We start from the raw sequence: 16,408 nt of genomic DNA, 5'->3' as shown, positions 1-16,408 counted from the left end.
TCATCCATGGATGCATTAATCCATTCATCTAGACCTGTTGCTTGCAGAGTTGGGGGGGGGGGTCGAGGAAGAGGAGGGGGTGGGGAGAAGATAAGCAAAGAGCCCACTCAAGGAGATCAGAATGAACCACCGCATCTCGGATAAGAAGAAGCAGAAGAATAGTAAAAGAAAAAAAGAAAAAGAAAAGAAAAAAGAAAAAGAAAAGAAAAAGAGAGAGCACAGAGCGGAGCATAGCCATGGATGGATGACATACGTACATCTATGTATGAATGAATCAATGGGTGGGAGGGAGGATGGAGCCGAACCCTACTCCCATGAGCTGATGATGTTTAATTAGGGTTACAACACACAGTTTCGTGTCCTGGGTTTAGAGACTCCTCGTCACCCATTACAAATGAGGAATGTAGAAATGGGTACATCGGGACAAGGGAGGGGGAGGAACAAGTGGCGGCATGGTAATTGTCTGATCGAAGGGCCCCCTTAATAATACAAGTAAGTACGTAACTTAGTAAATGAATAAACAAATAAATAAATAATGCAGTAAGAAACTGGGACGAGGCAGCAACAGCTGCTCTTCATCACGGCACGTAGTAAGTAATGCACATTCTGGTATTGGATTAATACTATTGTTGTTGTTGTTGTTGCTGCTGCTGCTGCTTTGGTTGCTGGAGGAGGAGTGAGAGAGTGAGTGAGTGATTCCAGGGGTCTCGCCAGATGGCTTGCTGCTTATTATAGCCAGAGGATGCTGCCACTTGGGTGGGGGTCTCTTTTATCCCCCCCCCCCCATTGACCCAGTTCCTCGCTGTCAGCCAAAGCTTGCTCATCTCAAATGTCAGTCAGTTACACATAATATCTTTTCGGGAGAGATATTCCGTTCCGTTTTCTTTTTGCTTTTTGGTGCTATCGGAGGGTGGATATTTTTGCCTCGCATTTTACCTGTGTTGAGATTAAGATATTGATGTAAAGTACGGAGTGTGAAAATGTTGGGTCGAGGATTCGATCTCCCATTGCTACCCTTATGTCGCGAATCTGGTTGCAGTTTTCGAATCGCAACTGAAGTGGCGACTTATCAACTTCGCTCCAGATTGAAGAAGATGCCCACCCTCGCCCACAACCCCCCTCTCATTTGCCAAACAACAAATGCTGCGCTCGGGCATGCATTCACCCCACCACCTGAAAGCCCCCTCCGACACAGACTCACTTTGGAGAGTCTGGAACACATCATGTCCAGGGACGGAGCGCACTTTTTTTTTATTTTTACCGCGGAGCAGGGATTAGGGACCCAATGCCGCCGTGTCGTTGGCGTCCGTCTCCGTCCCATGCTCCCCGCAAGGAGATGTAAGCAATGATGAAAGCCTGGCGACACTCCCCCCAAACCCTAAGAGATTCCATACCCCCGAAAGCGATCATTTCACATGCCGTTTTCTTCGACACAAAGACCTCGCGTCGTCCACCATCGGATAAGGTTACCCATTGTCATCGTCAAGGGCCCTCTGCGCAGCAGCAGCAAGGAGGCGGGGGAAGCGATATGGTGCAGCCCTAGGAGAAAGGATTTACTTTTTACGCAGGGACCCTTTTCCCCGTTTTATCTCTGCTTCCGCTTTGCTTTAATTCTCCGCAGTCTCATGCCACTCTGAAAGCAAGAAGACAGCGGCAAAAGGTCTCCCAAGCCCCAGAACCGAGTCCAAGCCAAGTAGGAAAATGGCTTCAACCAATCCGGCGATGACGCCGCGTGAGGGTCCTCGCCACCGTCGACGAATGCGGCGAGTCTAAGGTTCGGAATGACGGAGGGTCGGTTCGGAGGGAGGGGGAGGAGGGTAGGAAGGGAGGGTGGGGGGGAGGAAGGGAGGGAGGGAGCAAAAGGGAGGAGGGGGGCTTGTTTGTTAGGGGCTGTGTCACTGACGCTCTCATTTGGCCTCTGCAGGCGACCCGCCTCGGATATATCGAGCGTCCCCGACCCAGGGTTGTGCTTCGGTGATCCTCCGCAGGCCCCCTCGCCCCCTCCCTTGTGCTCCTGGCTTCGTAAATTCCCCGTGGAGTGATTCATTCTCAGGAATTCTCGGGAGGTTGCTTGGTTTGGGAGGAATTTGCTGCCCCTTGCAGCGTTTTGGTGGGGGAGGGAGTGGGCGAGGAGGAGGAGGAGGAAGAAGAGACATGCAGAGTCTGTATGCAGCTTCAGCGGCCACCACGCCCGCGTGGTATGCCAGGAGTAACGTAGCGGTGAATGGGTTGAGGATGAAGACGGCGAGGCCGTCGTTGTCCACGGCCATGCCGGGGATGGGTGCATTCCGATCTCAAGCGTGCTTGAGCGGGTTGAGTTTTATGGGTACTCGGCGGAGCGGAATGCTGCATGAGATGGCGGGTTTGGGGATGCCTGCGTTGCTCCCTGCGTCGGGCTTGAGGAAGAGGCGCGAGGTGGGCGTGAAGAGCGAAGAGGGCCCGCTTGGATTGGGCTTGGGCTCGCGACTGCCCGTGCGGGCGCAAGCGGCTGCGGGAGGCGCGGCCTTGCCGAGCCAGCCTCAGAAGAAGATCCTCGGAATTGAGGCGACCACGTTTAAGAAAGTGATTCCCTTGGGTTTGATGTTCTTCTGCATTCTCTTCAATTACACCATTTTGCGAGACACGAAGGATGTGTTGGTGGTGACGGCGAAGGGAAGTAGTGCTGAGATCATTCCATTCTTGAAGACGTGGGTAAATCTCCCCATGGCTATCGGATTCATGGTTATCTACACGAAGCTGTCGAATGTTCTGTCGAAGGAGAACCTGTTCTACTCGTGTATCTTCCCCTTCATTGCCTTCTTCGGCGCTTTCGCCTTCTTCATGTATCCGATTGTGGATATCTTGCACCCTACTGCATTCGCTGACTGGGCTCTGGAGAAATTCGGAACTCGGTTCCTTGGTCCCATTGCCATTATTCGTAACTGGACGTTCTGTCTCTTCTACGTCATGGCTGAGCTATGGGGTAGTGTGGTGGTGTCAGTGCTTTTCTGGGGTTTTGCAAACCAGGTGTGTATTATTTTCACCTCGTTCTCTGCCCTGTACACACCTATACTGTACGTGCGCGCGCCTCTTTACTTTTGGTTGATAGCTTCCCGTGTCTCGTCTCTCTTGTCCACTCGAGTGTATTTAAAACAGTGCACGAGGGAATGGAGAGGTTCTACCTGTGTAGTAAATCTTAAGTTCTTCTGGATTGTACTTAATGCTTCCTAACGAGTGCGGGAAAACAATGTACCTGTGCTGAGTTTTTGTATGAACGCCTTTTGTTTAGCATGTAAAATGTGTTCGGAGCTGTGTGATTGAACCACACTATTAATGACTAACACATCTTGTCCCTCGATGTGGATAACGTTTGGATGCCCTGTTTATCATGTTGCTGGTTTTCACAGATTACAATTCACACTCACATCTGGGCTCATAATAATGCCAGGGAGGTTTCGCATTTCGTTCTCATAAACACTTTTGCTGCGCGTGACAGATTACGACAGTGGATGAAGCCAAGCAATTCTATCCCTTGTTTGGATTAGGTGCGAATGTCGCTCTTGTCTTCTCTGGAAGAACCGTCAAGTACTTCTCCCAACTCCGAACGAAGTTGCCACCCGGTGTGGACGGATGGGGTTACTCATTGAAGGGAATGATGGGACTCGTTGTCATTCTCGGTCTGGTTATCGTGGCTATTTATTGGTGGACCAACAAATATGTTGTGAATGATCCTGCATTGCCCAAGGTCGAGGTTCGCAAGAAGGTGAGTTCAATTCCTTTTCATTTATTGAGAAAGATTCTGCGACCCTAATTTTTGTTGTGATTGTGGAAGTCTCGTAGTCTCAAACCAAATTGTCCTTTAAGAACGTGAAGGAACTCGGAGGTAGAGTGTGTTGTCGAAAGGTTGTATTTATCCTCTGTATCATCAGACGAATTGTGAATACAAGCTTGTGTAGGGCATCAGCGTCGTCTAGTTTGATATATTCGCTTAATTTTCAGAGAACTGCCACTTACACGTGAGTATGTCTTTCTAGTGAAGGTTTCTATTGAGGGTCTCGTTTGAGTTCCAATGACGGATGCTTTGCTTTCACATTCCTGATACATTTTGTGTACTGATGTGGGTTTTCAGAAGTCAAAGCCCAAGATGGGAATGGTTGAGAGTGCGAAGTTTTTACTCACCTCACGCTACATTCGTGACCTTGCTACGTTAGTGGTTGCCTACGGTATCAGTATCAACTTAGTGGAGGTTACATGGAAATCCAAGCTTAAAGCTCAGGTATCAGTTCTTGCGATGTGTGATTTTCCTTGATTTTATTGAATTGTTTTGTATGGGTTGTCGTAGATTTTGCAAATTCCAGCTGCATCCGTAAGCCTGTAGTTTTTCGAGGATCGTCCTTGACATTTGTATGTTTGGTAGCCTCAGTTTCCTGAATTTGTGTTCGCATCCATGGTTGCAGTTCCCAAGCCCTAACGACTATTCCTCATTTATGGGAGATTTTTCAACGTACACTGGAGTGGCCACATTTATTATGATGTTGCTGAGTCGTTACATCTTTAGGAAGTACGGATGGGGAGTGGCAGCAGCCATTACACCAACGGTTTTGTTAGTGACAGGAGTGGCCTTCTTCGGTCTGGTGCTCTTCAGCACCCCATTGACACCTATGCTAGCCGGCCTTGGGATGACTCCCTTGCTTGCTGCAGTATACGTCGGAGCTCTTCAAAACATCTTCAGTAAGAGTGCCAAGTACAGTCTTTTCGATCCTTGCAAGGAAATGGCGTACATTCCTTTGGATGAGGAGACCAAGGTATGATTATATTGAGGAACTGGTTGTGCAGGCGCAATATGCTTGTTAATGCGTGGCAGTAATGTGAAAAGAAATTGCATTTACTTATGCAGCATTCTAATTACATCAAAGTTTTAACTGTGGAATAGAACTGCAACCTTCGGGAACGTGCTACGATTAGGAATTTGTTGAACTTGAATTTGTTCGTCCTTGCAGCTCAAAGGAAAGGCAGCTATCGATGTGGTCTGTAACCCACTTGGAAAGTCAGGAGGTGCTCTCATTCAACAGTTTCTCATTTTGGGCTTCGGATCATTGGCAACCTCAACTCCATACCTAGGAGCCATTTTGTTGCTCATTGTGCTGCTATGGTTGGGTGCCGCTCGTTCGCTAGATGCCCAGTTCACTCCTCTTGTGCAAAAAGACTTAAAGGGCAAGCTCTTGGAAGGAAAACTGTCTGCCATTTCTGCTGCAGTCTTGGGACAAAACAAGCCTAAGAAAGAGGTGAGTCTAACGAGTTTCTTGGAAATCTCTACTTGCTGTACAGTTGTGAAAAGGAAACCGCATCAGGGTTCCCAATCAATTCTTAAGCTTACTTTCTGAAGTGTTAGATGAATGGAATACTGCGTGATTAATCTAGTTAATTATCGTACGATATCATTTGACATCGAAAAGTGCGCCTTGCAGGTGACATACCGATTTGTGAGTGTTCTCAATGAACAAGGGTTCTTGGAAGGACGTTATGTACCCATTGTCGATGGGCAAGCCGAAACCCTAGCAAAGGCGCCTGAGACTCCTGCGTCTGAAACTTCTGCACAGACCTCTGAATCATCGCCATTGTTGGGGTCCAGCAATGGTGATGGCTCAGCAGCTCAATCTGGAGAAACCGATGTGCCATCCTCGGAAACAGCACCTTTGAAGTGAGGTGACATTTTGTTGGAGAGTTCAGTAGTTAATTGTTGGTTGAACCACATGACTAGTTGCTTGATTTTTCTTCAAGCATCGTGTTCATGGCGCGAGTAGTCACTGCCAGATTACTGATACCGCACTTTTCACTTAGGGAAGAAGTGTGGTACGATAAGTCTTGGCCTCGGTTATTAGGAAACATCATGCATGGAGCCTCCTGGTTCCTGGTGGGGCTTGAATGTAGGATTAGCTGAGAGTTCAGACACAAGATCATGAAGAATAACGTTAGAGAGGTGTACATTGGCTGTTGTATGAAGTTGATTGATAGTCTGAAGTTCAACCAATACCGCATCCTATTTGGGTCCGTACTACTTTGCTGCTTTTCCCGATTACTGCCTTTCTTTTAAAAACTGACGGCATGCAGTAAGATAAATTGTCTCTGTATCGGATTCTCATCATTGAATGATTCCTTAACCGCAAATCCTGAAAGAATTGGTGAAAGGAGTTATCACATCACTTGCTATTTTGTAGATCTGTGGTTGCCCAGCCTTTGGCAAAACTATTTATGAACTCTTAAGCTTCTTGTTATAAGCACTATCTTCCATCGTTTTAAGGAAATGCAGTCCGCACTGTTCAGTCAGAATTTTGAAAAAATTATTTGGATTGAAAATGACGAAGAGATACTTAGCATCAGCGATGACTGGACGATCTACACATCCTGGGACATTTTTTCTCCCACTGGAAGATTCTCGTCTATTAATACTCTTCGAGCAGAGAAACTGTTGTGATCTGGTCGACGAGGAACCCAGGCGTGTCGGTCGGATCACTTGTGGTTTGTCATTTCCAATCACTGGGGTCCTGGTGGTATTCGTGTCGAACAAATTTCAGTTGAGCAATCTGAGTCCTGTAGGCGTGTGCTCATAAGCCACCTGGTAGCCAGAAGGAAAAGTTCAAGAGCCAGGAGATAAAGGTTCTGTAGCAATCGATTCTTTTGCCCGCTCTCCAAATCTTCAATTGCAGCGAAATAGTATGTTCGTTTGGGGTCATTCATGCCATCATAATATGGGGCATGGAGATTGCAAGAGAGTGGTAGGTGTTGGAAAGGGGAAGGAAGGACGATACGAAAGGGAGAGTGTCAGTGTGTGAGTCTGGTTTCATCCTCGTTGGGAGGGAAGAATGTGTGCGAGTTGTGCACGGACCATGAAGAGCTTGGTGAGGTAACGCCGAAATAAGTGCTCGCGTCATTGGGTACAGATTTAGTTGCACTCGAGATCGCTTAAAATCCTCATGGTTGGCTACATGATATGGCGAGGAGTGCTGCGGCCGGGCGCACGAGCGAGAAGAAATTGGTGGTGCAGAAGCTTGGGTGATGGATATGGATACCCACGTCGCTCCCGATTTGTGCACGCGCCCGCGGAGCCCTCCGACATCACCCTTGTTGATCAGACACTGAAAATCTCGTCTCTGGTTACGGCCTTCCGCAGTCGAGGCCATTTCGTTGCGGCTCTTGGTAATTCCCTGTGTTCTGGATTTGACCGGATTGGGTACTTTCGCTAAAGTTGTGTATCGATCGACTTTCCCAAGCATTTCATTGAGATTCGCATTCCTCCCCTGAAGCTCGAATTTGGTGTTGTCTCGCTGAATGGCAGTGAATTTCGTGAGAGCAAGCTGCCCCGCTAGATAGTGCAGTTTATTTCTCCTGAATCTCAATGCTGTGAAATTGGAGAACCGTAATTGGGAAGTAGATTGAAATGACCATGGCGACTCTCACATAGCTTGCTTGAATCCGCGGCTGAGCGGACGATGTCCGCGCTGTCTGCGTCTGTTACCCACCAGCGAGTTTGAAAGAATTTTGAGTAATTGAAGTGATTGTGTGGCAGATCCGCTGGGTAGAACATTGGGACGATTGGTGGAAGGGAATGATGGCGCCGAATACGCTGAGCCCGAAAATGCGAAAGATCTGTTTGAACTTTTGAAAAACTATCCCTCTCTTAATCTCGACGCTGTCGGTTTGAAGGGTGTAGATCCCAATAAAAGGTTTGCGCCTGATTTTGCACTCGCTATGCGTCTCTTACTACAATTTCTTTAACCTTGCATGTTTGAGTGGGATTCTTTCACGGTTTCATAAATACTTGTGGTTGGGGGGATGACAGGTTCTATTTGGGTGACCATCTGCGCATGTCACGCGCCACGCAACTGTTTTGGACAGTGAATGAAGTGGTGGCGCTATTACGAGCGAGCTACTGCGGCACCACGACCGTAGAGCATGAGCATGTGGTTTCCAAGCCTGGAAAGGATTGGATCCGCCTCATGGTGGAGCGGCCTCAGGCACGGTCTCTGTTTCTGCCCTCTGTCCAGCGACGGATCTTGTACCACTTACTCTACGCTGGTTGATTTCTCTACCTCGACATTAATTTCGTTAGACATGGTGTGATCAGTTATGTTTCTTACTTTTCAGTTTTCTTTTCAATTATTGTGAGCAGAGTGATCTTATTTCAGATTCTAGTCCTTAGATTGTTCGTTACTGGATGCGCAGATCATTTTGAGCGTTTTCTTGCAAGAAAATTTCAGGCCTCCAAACGTTTTGGCATAGAAGGATGTGAAAGTCTAATTCCTGGCCTTTTCGCTCTCATTGAGGTGTGGCACTTACGACACATTTAGAGAAAATACTAGTTGAAAATCTATTTCTTCATTCTACATTGCTCGACACTTACTAGAACGTAGTTTTGTGTGGGTAAATTTGTCTTATGTGGTGTCAAAAGTTGCCATTCTAAGGTAGTGGGGCTGAAATGACGCAGCGTGCAGCAGAGGGTGGGATTAAAGCCATTGAGCTGGGAATGTCTCACAGGTTCTCTTCCTAACCTTCTACCTCTTATGTTTTTGAACGAGATCAGTGTCGTCAAGATTAAATGAGAAAGCTAGCAACTATCCTTACTGATTTTTGCGTTGTGGTCTTACGAGCGAAAGTTTTGTATCTAAGTTTGACATACGTTTTCAGGGGGCGGTTGAATGTCTTGCACACGATCCTTTCAAAGCCACTTGGAAGCATCATAACAGAATTCAAAAATGTTGGAGACCGACATTTCTTACAGGTTGGAGATGTCAAGTATCATTTGGGCAGTCGCGGCACTCTGTCGTATGGTGACAAAAAGGTACATAACGTCTAGTTATAACAGAAGGCAGATGATTTCTGTATGTTTCAGTGACAGGGCTTTTAGATCATTTTGAAAAAGAAAAAAAGAAAAAAAAGAAGAAGATTATGAGCACTTTAAATAAAAGTGTGGGATTTGCAGATTCAAATATCGCTTCTGCCAAATCCAAGCCATTTGGAAGCAGTCGATCCTGTCGTTCTGGGCAAGACTAGAGCTAAGCAGTTCTTTACTGGGGATATGAAACGGTTGCAAAACATGGTAGGTGCTGTGTACGGCAAATGCATCATTCTTCCGTAATACAGGATCTAGTCGTCATTGTGTATTTTTCTCAAATTTCCATCTCTGGTATCTAAGTAGTGTAGCGTATAATACACGACATATTGGGTGCAGGGGCTTTTACTTCACGGTGATGCTGCATTCAGTGGACTGGGATTAGCTGCAGAAGTTATGCAGGTATGTGTTCGAACTTCTCTACCCCTTGATCTTGCTTGGTCTTAAAGTGCTACGAAGTAAATACCAGTATAATTTTGTGCTGATCGAGGCATACTACGTTGCGTTGGTTGGATAAATGTTGTTTCTACCTCAAGCTTTCAGATCTACCCCAATATACCACAGGAGGCACTATCCATGTCATTATCAATAATCAAATAGGCTTCACGACTGATCCCAAGCTCGCTCGTTCTTCTCCTCATCCAAGTGATGTTGCAAAGGTACCCTAAATGATATTGCTTCTGATTATGTTCTGGTTCCTGTCGCACCTCAATAAGTGGCATTTGGTGGCAAAATGTTGATGTTCTAAGGATGCATTGTATCTACGACTAACTTGCATCAAGCTGCAATATTGTGATGAAAGTGGCATGGTTGCAGCTACTGTTGAATTTTTTTAGAGCGTTAAAATTTGATTTCTCAAGCAAACGGTGATATTTGGTATTTGTGCAGGGTGTCGGAGCTCCAATTTTTCATTGCAATGGAGATGATCCGGAAGGTGTAGCTCATTGCTGTCGGCTGGCTGTGGATTGGCGCCAGGTGACCACCAACTATTTAAAACAATCTTTACTCTCGACATCCCATACTCTCCTTTTGTTGGGTGTGACCTTGAACTCATCTAGACACTTTCTTCTCTTAAACTGTGGATGTGAGGTTTCGAGACGGTCAAATATGGTATATCAAAGCTTTCTTCTGAGAACCAGCTCTCAAGTACATATTGATTTTAAAATATTCACTAGGGGGATATGTTAGTAATATGCTGGTTATGTGACTCCGGTCATTTTGAAGGTACTTGGAAGCTTTGATCAATGGTTGTGACTCGTAAGCTGGTGGACTTTACTAACTGTACTGTTTGCTTTCTTCAGAAGTTTCAGACGGATGTTGTCGTGGATCTTGTTTGTTATCGGCGCCATGGTCACAATGAGCAAGTTCGTCTGGTTATCCTATCCTCTGTTTTTCTGGCTCCTGTTGCACCTCAATATTTGTTTTCTCAGTGCTGGCACTCATCAATTCTCTTAGTTTTGAGATTTTTTTTGGATTGAACTGACCTTCTTGCAGACTGACTTCAGTGCTGACGAGTGCACTACTGGATGTTCCAGGATGATCCAAGAGCAACCCAGCCTTTGACCTACCAGAAAATTCTTAACCATCCCACAACTCTGGAGATATATTCGCAAAAGCTTCTTCAAGAAGGCATCATCACCCAGGACGTATGTCCCTTCACTCTAACTTTTGTGCTCGCCGTTCTTGACCAGAAACCGAGTCTTTTCAATTCTTTATCTAAACATGTGAAACTTACATTTAGAGCAAACTGAATATTATAACTTATTTGCAGGTCTTGACTAAGTGGGCTGAGGATGTGGATGCCAAGTTTGAGGCTGAGTATGCTGCCGCCGATTCATATGCTCCCACTTTGCATGAATGGCTGGCGAGCAACTGGCAAGGTACGTTGAGTTACTGTTCTTTGTGAAAGATTTAATGAATTGACAAATAACTAGGGTTTGAAAACTATGTAATGAACCAGCAGGTGAAGTTTCTATTAATTCGTTTCAGTAAAAACAATGCAGGTGAGGCCCTTGGATCGTCGAGTTCGAAACGTTACATCCAGCCAACTGGCCTGGATATTGAGAGTCTTAAAAGTGTGGTGAGTGAATCACTACTGATTGTACTTGAGGTGTGCTTAAATTTTATATATAGAGTTCAACCTAATTTTCGAAATGTACTTGAACTGGTGTATATTTTCATGTGCTTTTAGTTTTCCTCAACTTCAGGTGACCAAAATCGAGAGTAAATCTGCTGTATGTTGATTGGCAGGGAATTGCGATCAGTACACCACCTCCTGGGTTCAACTTACATCCTGATGTTAGCATTCTCTCCCAAAAGTCAGTTTTGCAGAGTTATGGATTGTAGCGACTGGGTTTCAGAGAGTTGTGCAGGGACACCATATAATTTTTGGCTAGTTTTGTTCTTTTTGATAACAGTCATGATCTGTATTTAATTAGGGCACCTTGCAAACTGCAGGTAGCAAATTTGCTTAAATCAAGAGCGCAGATGATGGAAACTGGAACGGGAATCGATTGGGCAATGGCTGAAGCTTTGGCAATGGGGTGCGTGTTAAATGACTCTCTGCATCATGTAATATTTAGAGCAGGTACAGAATGTCACGAAGTCAATATTCTCAATTTGGTTTACATGATGAGCATTTTTTTCTGATGAATATCGACGTTCATTTACAGGTCGTTGCTGTTGCATGCGGATCCATCGCGGGGGCAGACCCCTGTGAAGAATCCTCATTTTCCTGTGAGACTTAGTGGCCAGGATTGCGAGCGAGGCACTTTCAATCAACGTCACTCTGTCCTCTACGATCAGTCTACAGCAAAGCGGTCTGCTCCTTTTCCTGTCCTCTACTGTTGAGTAAATTATTATGTCCTGGAATGCTTGGTTTCAAAATTGATGCCTCATGGAAACCGGTGGCGTGGATGACGACAAGTTTCTTGCTGGTTGGTTTTCAGATACATACCATTGAATAACATTTGTCCTGGGCGACAAGCCGAGTTCGTCGTGTGCAATTCAAATTTATCAGAAGCCGCTATTTTGGGATTCGAATATGGTTTCAGCTTGGAGAACGAGAATGCTCTGGTTCTTTGGGAGGCTCAGGTGTGCATGACTTCTTATCATTTGTGGCTATAGTCATCTATCTTCTGAATAGCAATGTGGAACAACTAAAGGATGATTGAGGGGGACGTTTGACGTATCAACAATTCTATCTTAATTTTGTGTCATGGACATTCAGTTGTTTTGACTCTCAAATGTTTTGTTTTGCAGTTTGGAGACTTTACCAATAATGCGCAGTCTATAATTGATAACTTCATCGCCAGTGGCGAGGAGAAGTGGATGACACCTACAGGTCTAGTTCTATTACTGCCCCACGGTTATGATGGTCAAGGACCCGAGCACAGCTCTGCTCGATTGGAGCGTTTTTTGCAGGTACTCTTGGCGCCAACTGTAGAATTCTTTGGCTAGTTATATTTTTTCTTTCACGGTCTAACAAATTTCTTCGTTGTCAGCTCTGTAATGACGATCCAGACCATCTTCCTGGATTTGGGCCTCAGCACAAGTTGCAAATGGAGGCCGGTTTTGCTGCTGCTGATGAAGGTTTGTAGGTGGATTCCACTAATCATTGAGATCAGCGGGATTTGGAATTCACAAGCAATGGAGCTACTGTCAAGTTGAATGCAGCACTTCTTGTAATGGTGCATACTTACCCTGTGTCTATGGCTTTGTAGATGGCAAAGGCTACTTGACTCGAGCCGATCTGAAGGCGCTGATTAAAGGAGTTAGCCCTGAGCGCGTTGAGGTTCTGATGCAGGAGCTTGATTTTGGGCAACAAGACCGAATTGAAAGGTGATATTATCTCTATTTTTCTTTTTTCGTTTTTTTCGTATTCATTTGTACTGGTATCTATGCTGATTAAGAATTCCGACCGACAAATGTCGCAGCGCGGTTGAACATCAAACGTACCAGATTTTTTTCGTGATGGCAAAGGAGTAAGTCTGCATTATAGTTCTAGACTCTGCAGATCCAAATTGCTTTGCTGCATCTATTATTTCTATGAGGATGTAATTCGGATCGATGGTGGTGGTAGTATTTCCTGGTAATATTGTGCTCTCATTCATGCAGACGAGATTGGGATGTGTTCATGGCGCAGTGGATGCGACGCAATGCTGAGAAGGATCACAATCTGTAATATGTTTAACTCGGATACACTTGCTTTCGTCAGCTAATTCTAGTGCCTCTTTCATGGGTCTTTGTAGTTGGTACCTCCATCGTTAGAACGTTTCCTTCGTCTTTGGAGGATGTTGCACTACTTGGTAGCAGACTCACTTTATTCTGAGTGAGTTTTCAGGTTTATTTAAATTTCTCAACTTGTTTCTGAATTAAATGCTTCTTGTCGAACTGGCAGATGTGTGGTGAATATTACAACGCCAGCAAACTTCTTCCACTTGTTGCGACGTCAAGTGAGTTGTTCAATTGCAATAACCCATGAAGCTTTCAAGTTTGAGATAAGTTAATTCTTCTTGTGGTTCTCATGTGGCGGAAATCTTTGTTTTGATGCAGATGAATCGGCCTTATTCCAAGCCTGTGGTTGTGATGAGTCCAAAGGTGGGTTACGTTCCTCAGTGTAAGTGGTTTCATAGTCATATCCGAAGAATGAAAACAGGAGTTTTAATAGCTTAATGCGTTGCAATTGGAATATGAATTTCTCTTCCCAGTATAAACGTTTAGTAAACATGCCCCTAACGTGCTACAAGTCGTAAGACACACCAGTGAAATAATATTGTACTCTTGATGCGTGGCTTAACATTTTACTGGTTGTGCAGTATCTCCTGCATCATAAGCTATGTGTTTCTAAGCTTGCTGATATGGCTACAGGAACTTATTTCAGGTAAGTAACTATCCTTGCCTTCGAATTTATACCTCTGAAATGTTCGATTGAGGTCTTTTTTGTGTCTCAATCTTCTATAATTTCTCCTTCATTGACCTCAACTTTATTTTTGCTCCATCAGGCGAGTAATTGCAGACGGAGATGCCGCTGACAACGTTCGGAATACAATTGAATTACTTCCGCGGAAAGACATACAGAACCTTCTTGTGTGTTCTGGAAAGGTTATAGAAACGAATCATATCTTTCTACTCTATTCGTGTTATATGTCTGTGTAATTTCTGGAAGCTAGAAAAGGACTTCAATGCTGTGAGTAAATACGGTGCATGAGTTTTGATGAGTAATTGCCAACATACCTTAACTTGGGCTGATTGCAGATTTTCTACTTGCTCAGCAATGCAAGGCGTAGCCGGAAGCTGCGCAATGTGGCCATAGTGCGTCTGGAGCAGATCGCTCCCTTTCCGTTTGATCGAGTAGCTTCGGTTATCAACCGATATCCAAACGCCCAGCTGACATGGGTTCAGGTATGGATAATGAATCCTCCCGCTCGATGTGTGACGAAATTAAGCTTGCGATTAGATGATACTTTCCAAAACACGTGTACTCGGAATCTCTAATGCTTGGAAGCCAACTTGGGGAGTGTAGGAGGAGCCCAAGAACATGGGAGCGTGGGCGTATGTGCAGCCCAGACTAGCTACCGCCCTGCGAGAGCTTTGCCGTGGACGTGAGCATACCAACGTCCGGTTTGTTGGTCGTGCAACCAGCGCAACCACCGCTACAGGGAGCTTCCAAGTGCATCAAATGGAAATGAAGGCTATCATCAACGCTGCTTTTGAACTGAAGGACGTCGAAAGCACTCCCACAATTACTAGTACAACGCATGCCACTGCATTCGTGTGAGATACCAACGCTACTGTTGGGTATCATGTAGCATCTATCTCATCCCCATTCAGTCCCATTTGGTGATGGCAGTGCAGCAACTTGTCATCTCGCAGAGGTTGTCTTTCTTGCCAGAATCTTCAAGTGACATAGCAGGTGGTTGAGCTGGCTTGCATGAGACTGGACGGCATTTAGTAGCTGTAATATTTTGAGGGTTTGCAACACTTCAGCAGTGAAGCTGGCTACACGTGGTCTAGAACTCTGTATCAATGGTCTTGTTTATGAGCTTGTTTATTGAGTTATTTGTAGCTTATCTCTACAGCTTCCTCGCAGAGCCGGAATGGTAGTGACGAGGTTTAGTTCTACCTGACTGGCCAGTGGGTTCTACCTTTTAGTTGGCTTAGGCTTCCGCTACCTGATTTTAACAGGTTGCATATTTTTCTCAGGAACGGATATTACATGCTTTCCAAATTTGGTGCCAGACATGATGTTTCTCTAACTGGTTGCTCAGTGTGTTAGAGTTGCTCCTGTAGCTCATCTGCATTGGAAACTGTTTATGTGCATTGGTCTCCTACATCTTTATATAAGTTTGTGACCCAACCAATCAATCTAACAAAGAAGCTACATTTGTTGAACTAGTTGTGGCATGCGATTCAACATTTCCCAGGGCTCTCATAATTCTTATAGATGTTTGCACATCTTTAAGAATAGGAGCATAGAAATATACATCTGTAATAGTCGCAAACTCTGCTAACACCGTGCTTCCCGTCTCCAATGCTCCGACCCTACCAGTTCACAACCACTCGTGAGGTTACTTTGCATGCAATTTCTTCTGTGAATCACTAATTATTGCGGTTAACTTACTTCTGGTGATTGTGGGTCCTTGCAAATAACGTCTGATTTTGCTTAGATGAACTTGTTGACACTAGTCGTTGTATGAATTCTATTAGCACTTCAACCATTAGCTCCGGCTGTGCAATATAAGCAAGTATTTTCCTAATAAACTATCCATATGGATTAGTATTTATATGTGTATTGCTTCCACTACTTGGGTATGGTATTAGAGCAATGTTGTGAAACTCAAATGATCATAGTGGACTTATCTCTTAGCCTTTTAGTATGATGTAGTTTCTAATCTCAAAATTTCTTTATTTACAAAATTCTTATGCTTATTCACTAATATTTAGAAATAGTTTTAATTCTTCCTATGTCTATTCTAATTAACTAGCACTATGTCAAAGAATAATCTAGTTCCGAAGGAGGCCAGGCTAATCAGTTCATCTAACTTCCATTTGTAGAAATATATGATAACTTGTATAGCTAAAAAGGAGAAACTATGGTCAATTCTTTCAAGACAAGCTTCTAATTTAAAGATGTTAGGGAATTTGGATGATGTGAAGAGAGAGAAATTTGATGATGATAGCATGGAGCATTTGATGTACATAATGACTATGTCCATTAAATCAAGTATTCTATCTTAACTTATCAAGTTCTTGAAGGCAATACGTTTGTGGGATTCTTTGTGCATATTATTTGAAATAGATAATAATAATAGTCAAAAGTTCAATTTCAAGAATTGATTGGCTTTTATTTCCTTTTCTAAAAGTTGAGGCATAGTAGCTTACTTCTCCTAGTTTAAACAGACCTTAGCTCAATTGTTAGCAATCAAAATTATGGTTGACAATTCTGATCTTGTGCAAATTGTAATGAAGTTGTTGCTTGAAAATTTTAATTACTAGGTGTAGAATTATATGAGCTCTTAGAATTTTCTAACATTAGAC

The 16,408-nt window shown here is 44.4% G+C and overlaps 2 protein-coding genes across 3 annotated transcripts; both read left to right on the top strand.

The window, feature by feature from the left end:
* Window positions 1–1,922: 1,922 nt before the first annotated feature.
* On the top strand, window positions 1,923–6,017 carry LOC112283995 (ADP,ATP carrier protein 2, chloroplastic). The gene is made up of 6 exons (XM_024523433.3): window positions 1,923–3,006; window positions 3,476–3,742; window positions 4,109–4,255; window positions 4,437–4,784; window positions 4,980–5,264; window positions 5,448–6,017. The coding sequence occupies exons 1-6, from the start codon at window positions 2,155–2,157 to the stop codon at window positions 5,682–5,684; spliced, it is 2,136 nt and encodes a 711-aa protein (XP_024379201.1). The 5' UTR covers window positions 1,923–2,154; the 3' UTR covers window positions 5,685–6,017.
* A 446-nt stretch (window positions 6,018–6,463) lies between these two features.
* On the top strand, window positions 6,464–15,110 carry LOC112283994 (2-oxoglutarate dehydrogenase, mitochondrial). 2 transcript variants are annotated; one of them, XM_024523431.3, is made up of 29 exons: window positions 6,464–7,176; window positions 7,547–7,703; window positions 7,820–8,055; window positions 8,203–8,303; window positions 8,465–8,514; window positions 8,665–8,818; window positions 8,960–9,076; window positions 9,209–9,271; window positions 9,406–9,528; window positions 9,758–9,844; window positions 10,171–10,233; window positions 10,405–10,515; window positions 10,641–10,749; window positions 10,873–10,949; window positions 11,120–11,167; window positions 11,327–11,412; window positions 11,542–11,688; window positions 11,818–11,962; window positions 12,131–12,292; window positions 12,373–12,460; window positions 12,592–12,709; window positions 12,805–12,852; window positions 12,986–13,048; window positions 13,269–13,323; window positions 13,424–13,468; window positions 13,687–13,751; window positions 13,873–13,972; window positions 14,126–14,272; window positions 14,394–15,110. In XM_024523431.3, the coding sequence occupies exons 1-29, from the start codon at window positions 6,954–6,956 to the stop codon at window positions 14,646–14,648; spliced, it is 3,243 nt and encodes a 1,080-aa protein (XP_024379199.1). In that variant the 5' UTR covers window positions 6,464–6,953; the 3' UTR covers window positions 14,649–15,110. The 2 variants fall into 2 exon arrangements, with proteins under 2 accessions (XP_024379199.1, XP_024379200.1); XM_024523432.3 differs by lacking the exon at window positions 12,805–12,852.
* Window positions 15,111–16,408: the final 1,298 nt, after the last annotated feature.

Source organism: Physcomitrium patens, chromosome 6 (genome assembly GCF_059467195.1).
Source record: "Physcomitrium patens ecotype Gransden chromosome 6, ASM5946719v1, whole genome shotgun sequence".
Taxonomy (NCBI): domain Eukaryota; kingdom Viridiplantae; phylum Streptophyta; class Bryopsida; order Funariales; family Funariaceae; genus Physcomitrium; species Physcomitrium patens.
The sequence above is the reverse complement of the archived record's forward strand: the minus strand, read 5'-3'. Positions and strand labels throughout refer to the sequence as shown.

What these genes read in the sequence shown, in the direction of transcription:
- LOC112283995 (XM_024523433.3), top strand. Translation starts at nt 2,155, where the DNA reads ATGCAGAGTCTGTATGCAGCTTCAGCGGCCACCACGCCCGCGTGGTAT. An exon ending in TCTGGGGTTTTGCAAACCAG is followed by an intron (nt 3,007 to 3,475) that starts GTGTGTATTATT and finishes TGCGCGTGACAG; the next exon opens with ATTACGACAGTGGATGAAGC. An exon ending in AGGTCGAGGTTCGCAAGAAG is followed by an intron (nt 3,743 to 4,108) that starts GTGAGTTCAATT and finishes GTGGGTTTTCAG; the next exon opens with AAGTCAAAGCCCAAGATGGG.
- LOC112283994 (XM_024523431.3), top strand. Translation starts at nt 6,954, where the DNA reads ATGGTTGGCTACATGATATGGCGAGGAGTGCTGCGGCCGGGCGCACGA. An exon ending in GCCATGGTCACAATGAGCAA is followed by an intron (nt 10,234 to 10,404) that starts GTTCGTCTGGTT and finishes TGGATGTTCCAG; the next exon opens with GATGATCCAAGAGCAACCCA. An exon ending in TTTTGCTGCTGCTGATGAAG is followed by an intron (nt 12,461 to 12,591) that starts GTTTGTAGGTGG and finishes ATGGCTTTGTAG; the next exon opens with ATGGCAAAGGCTACTTGACT.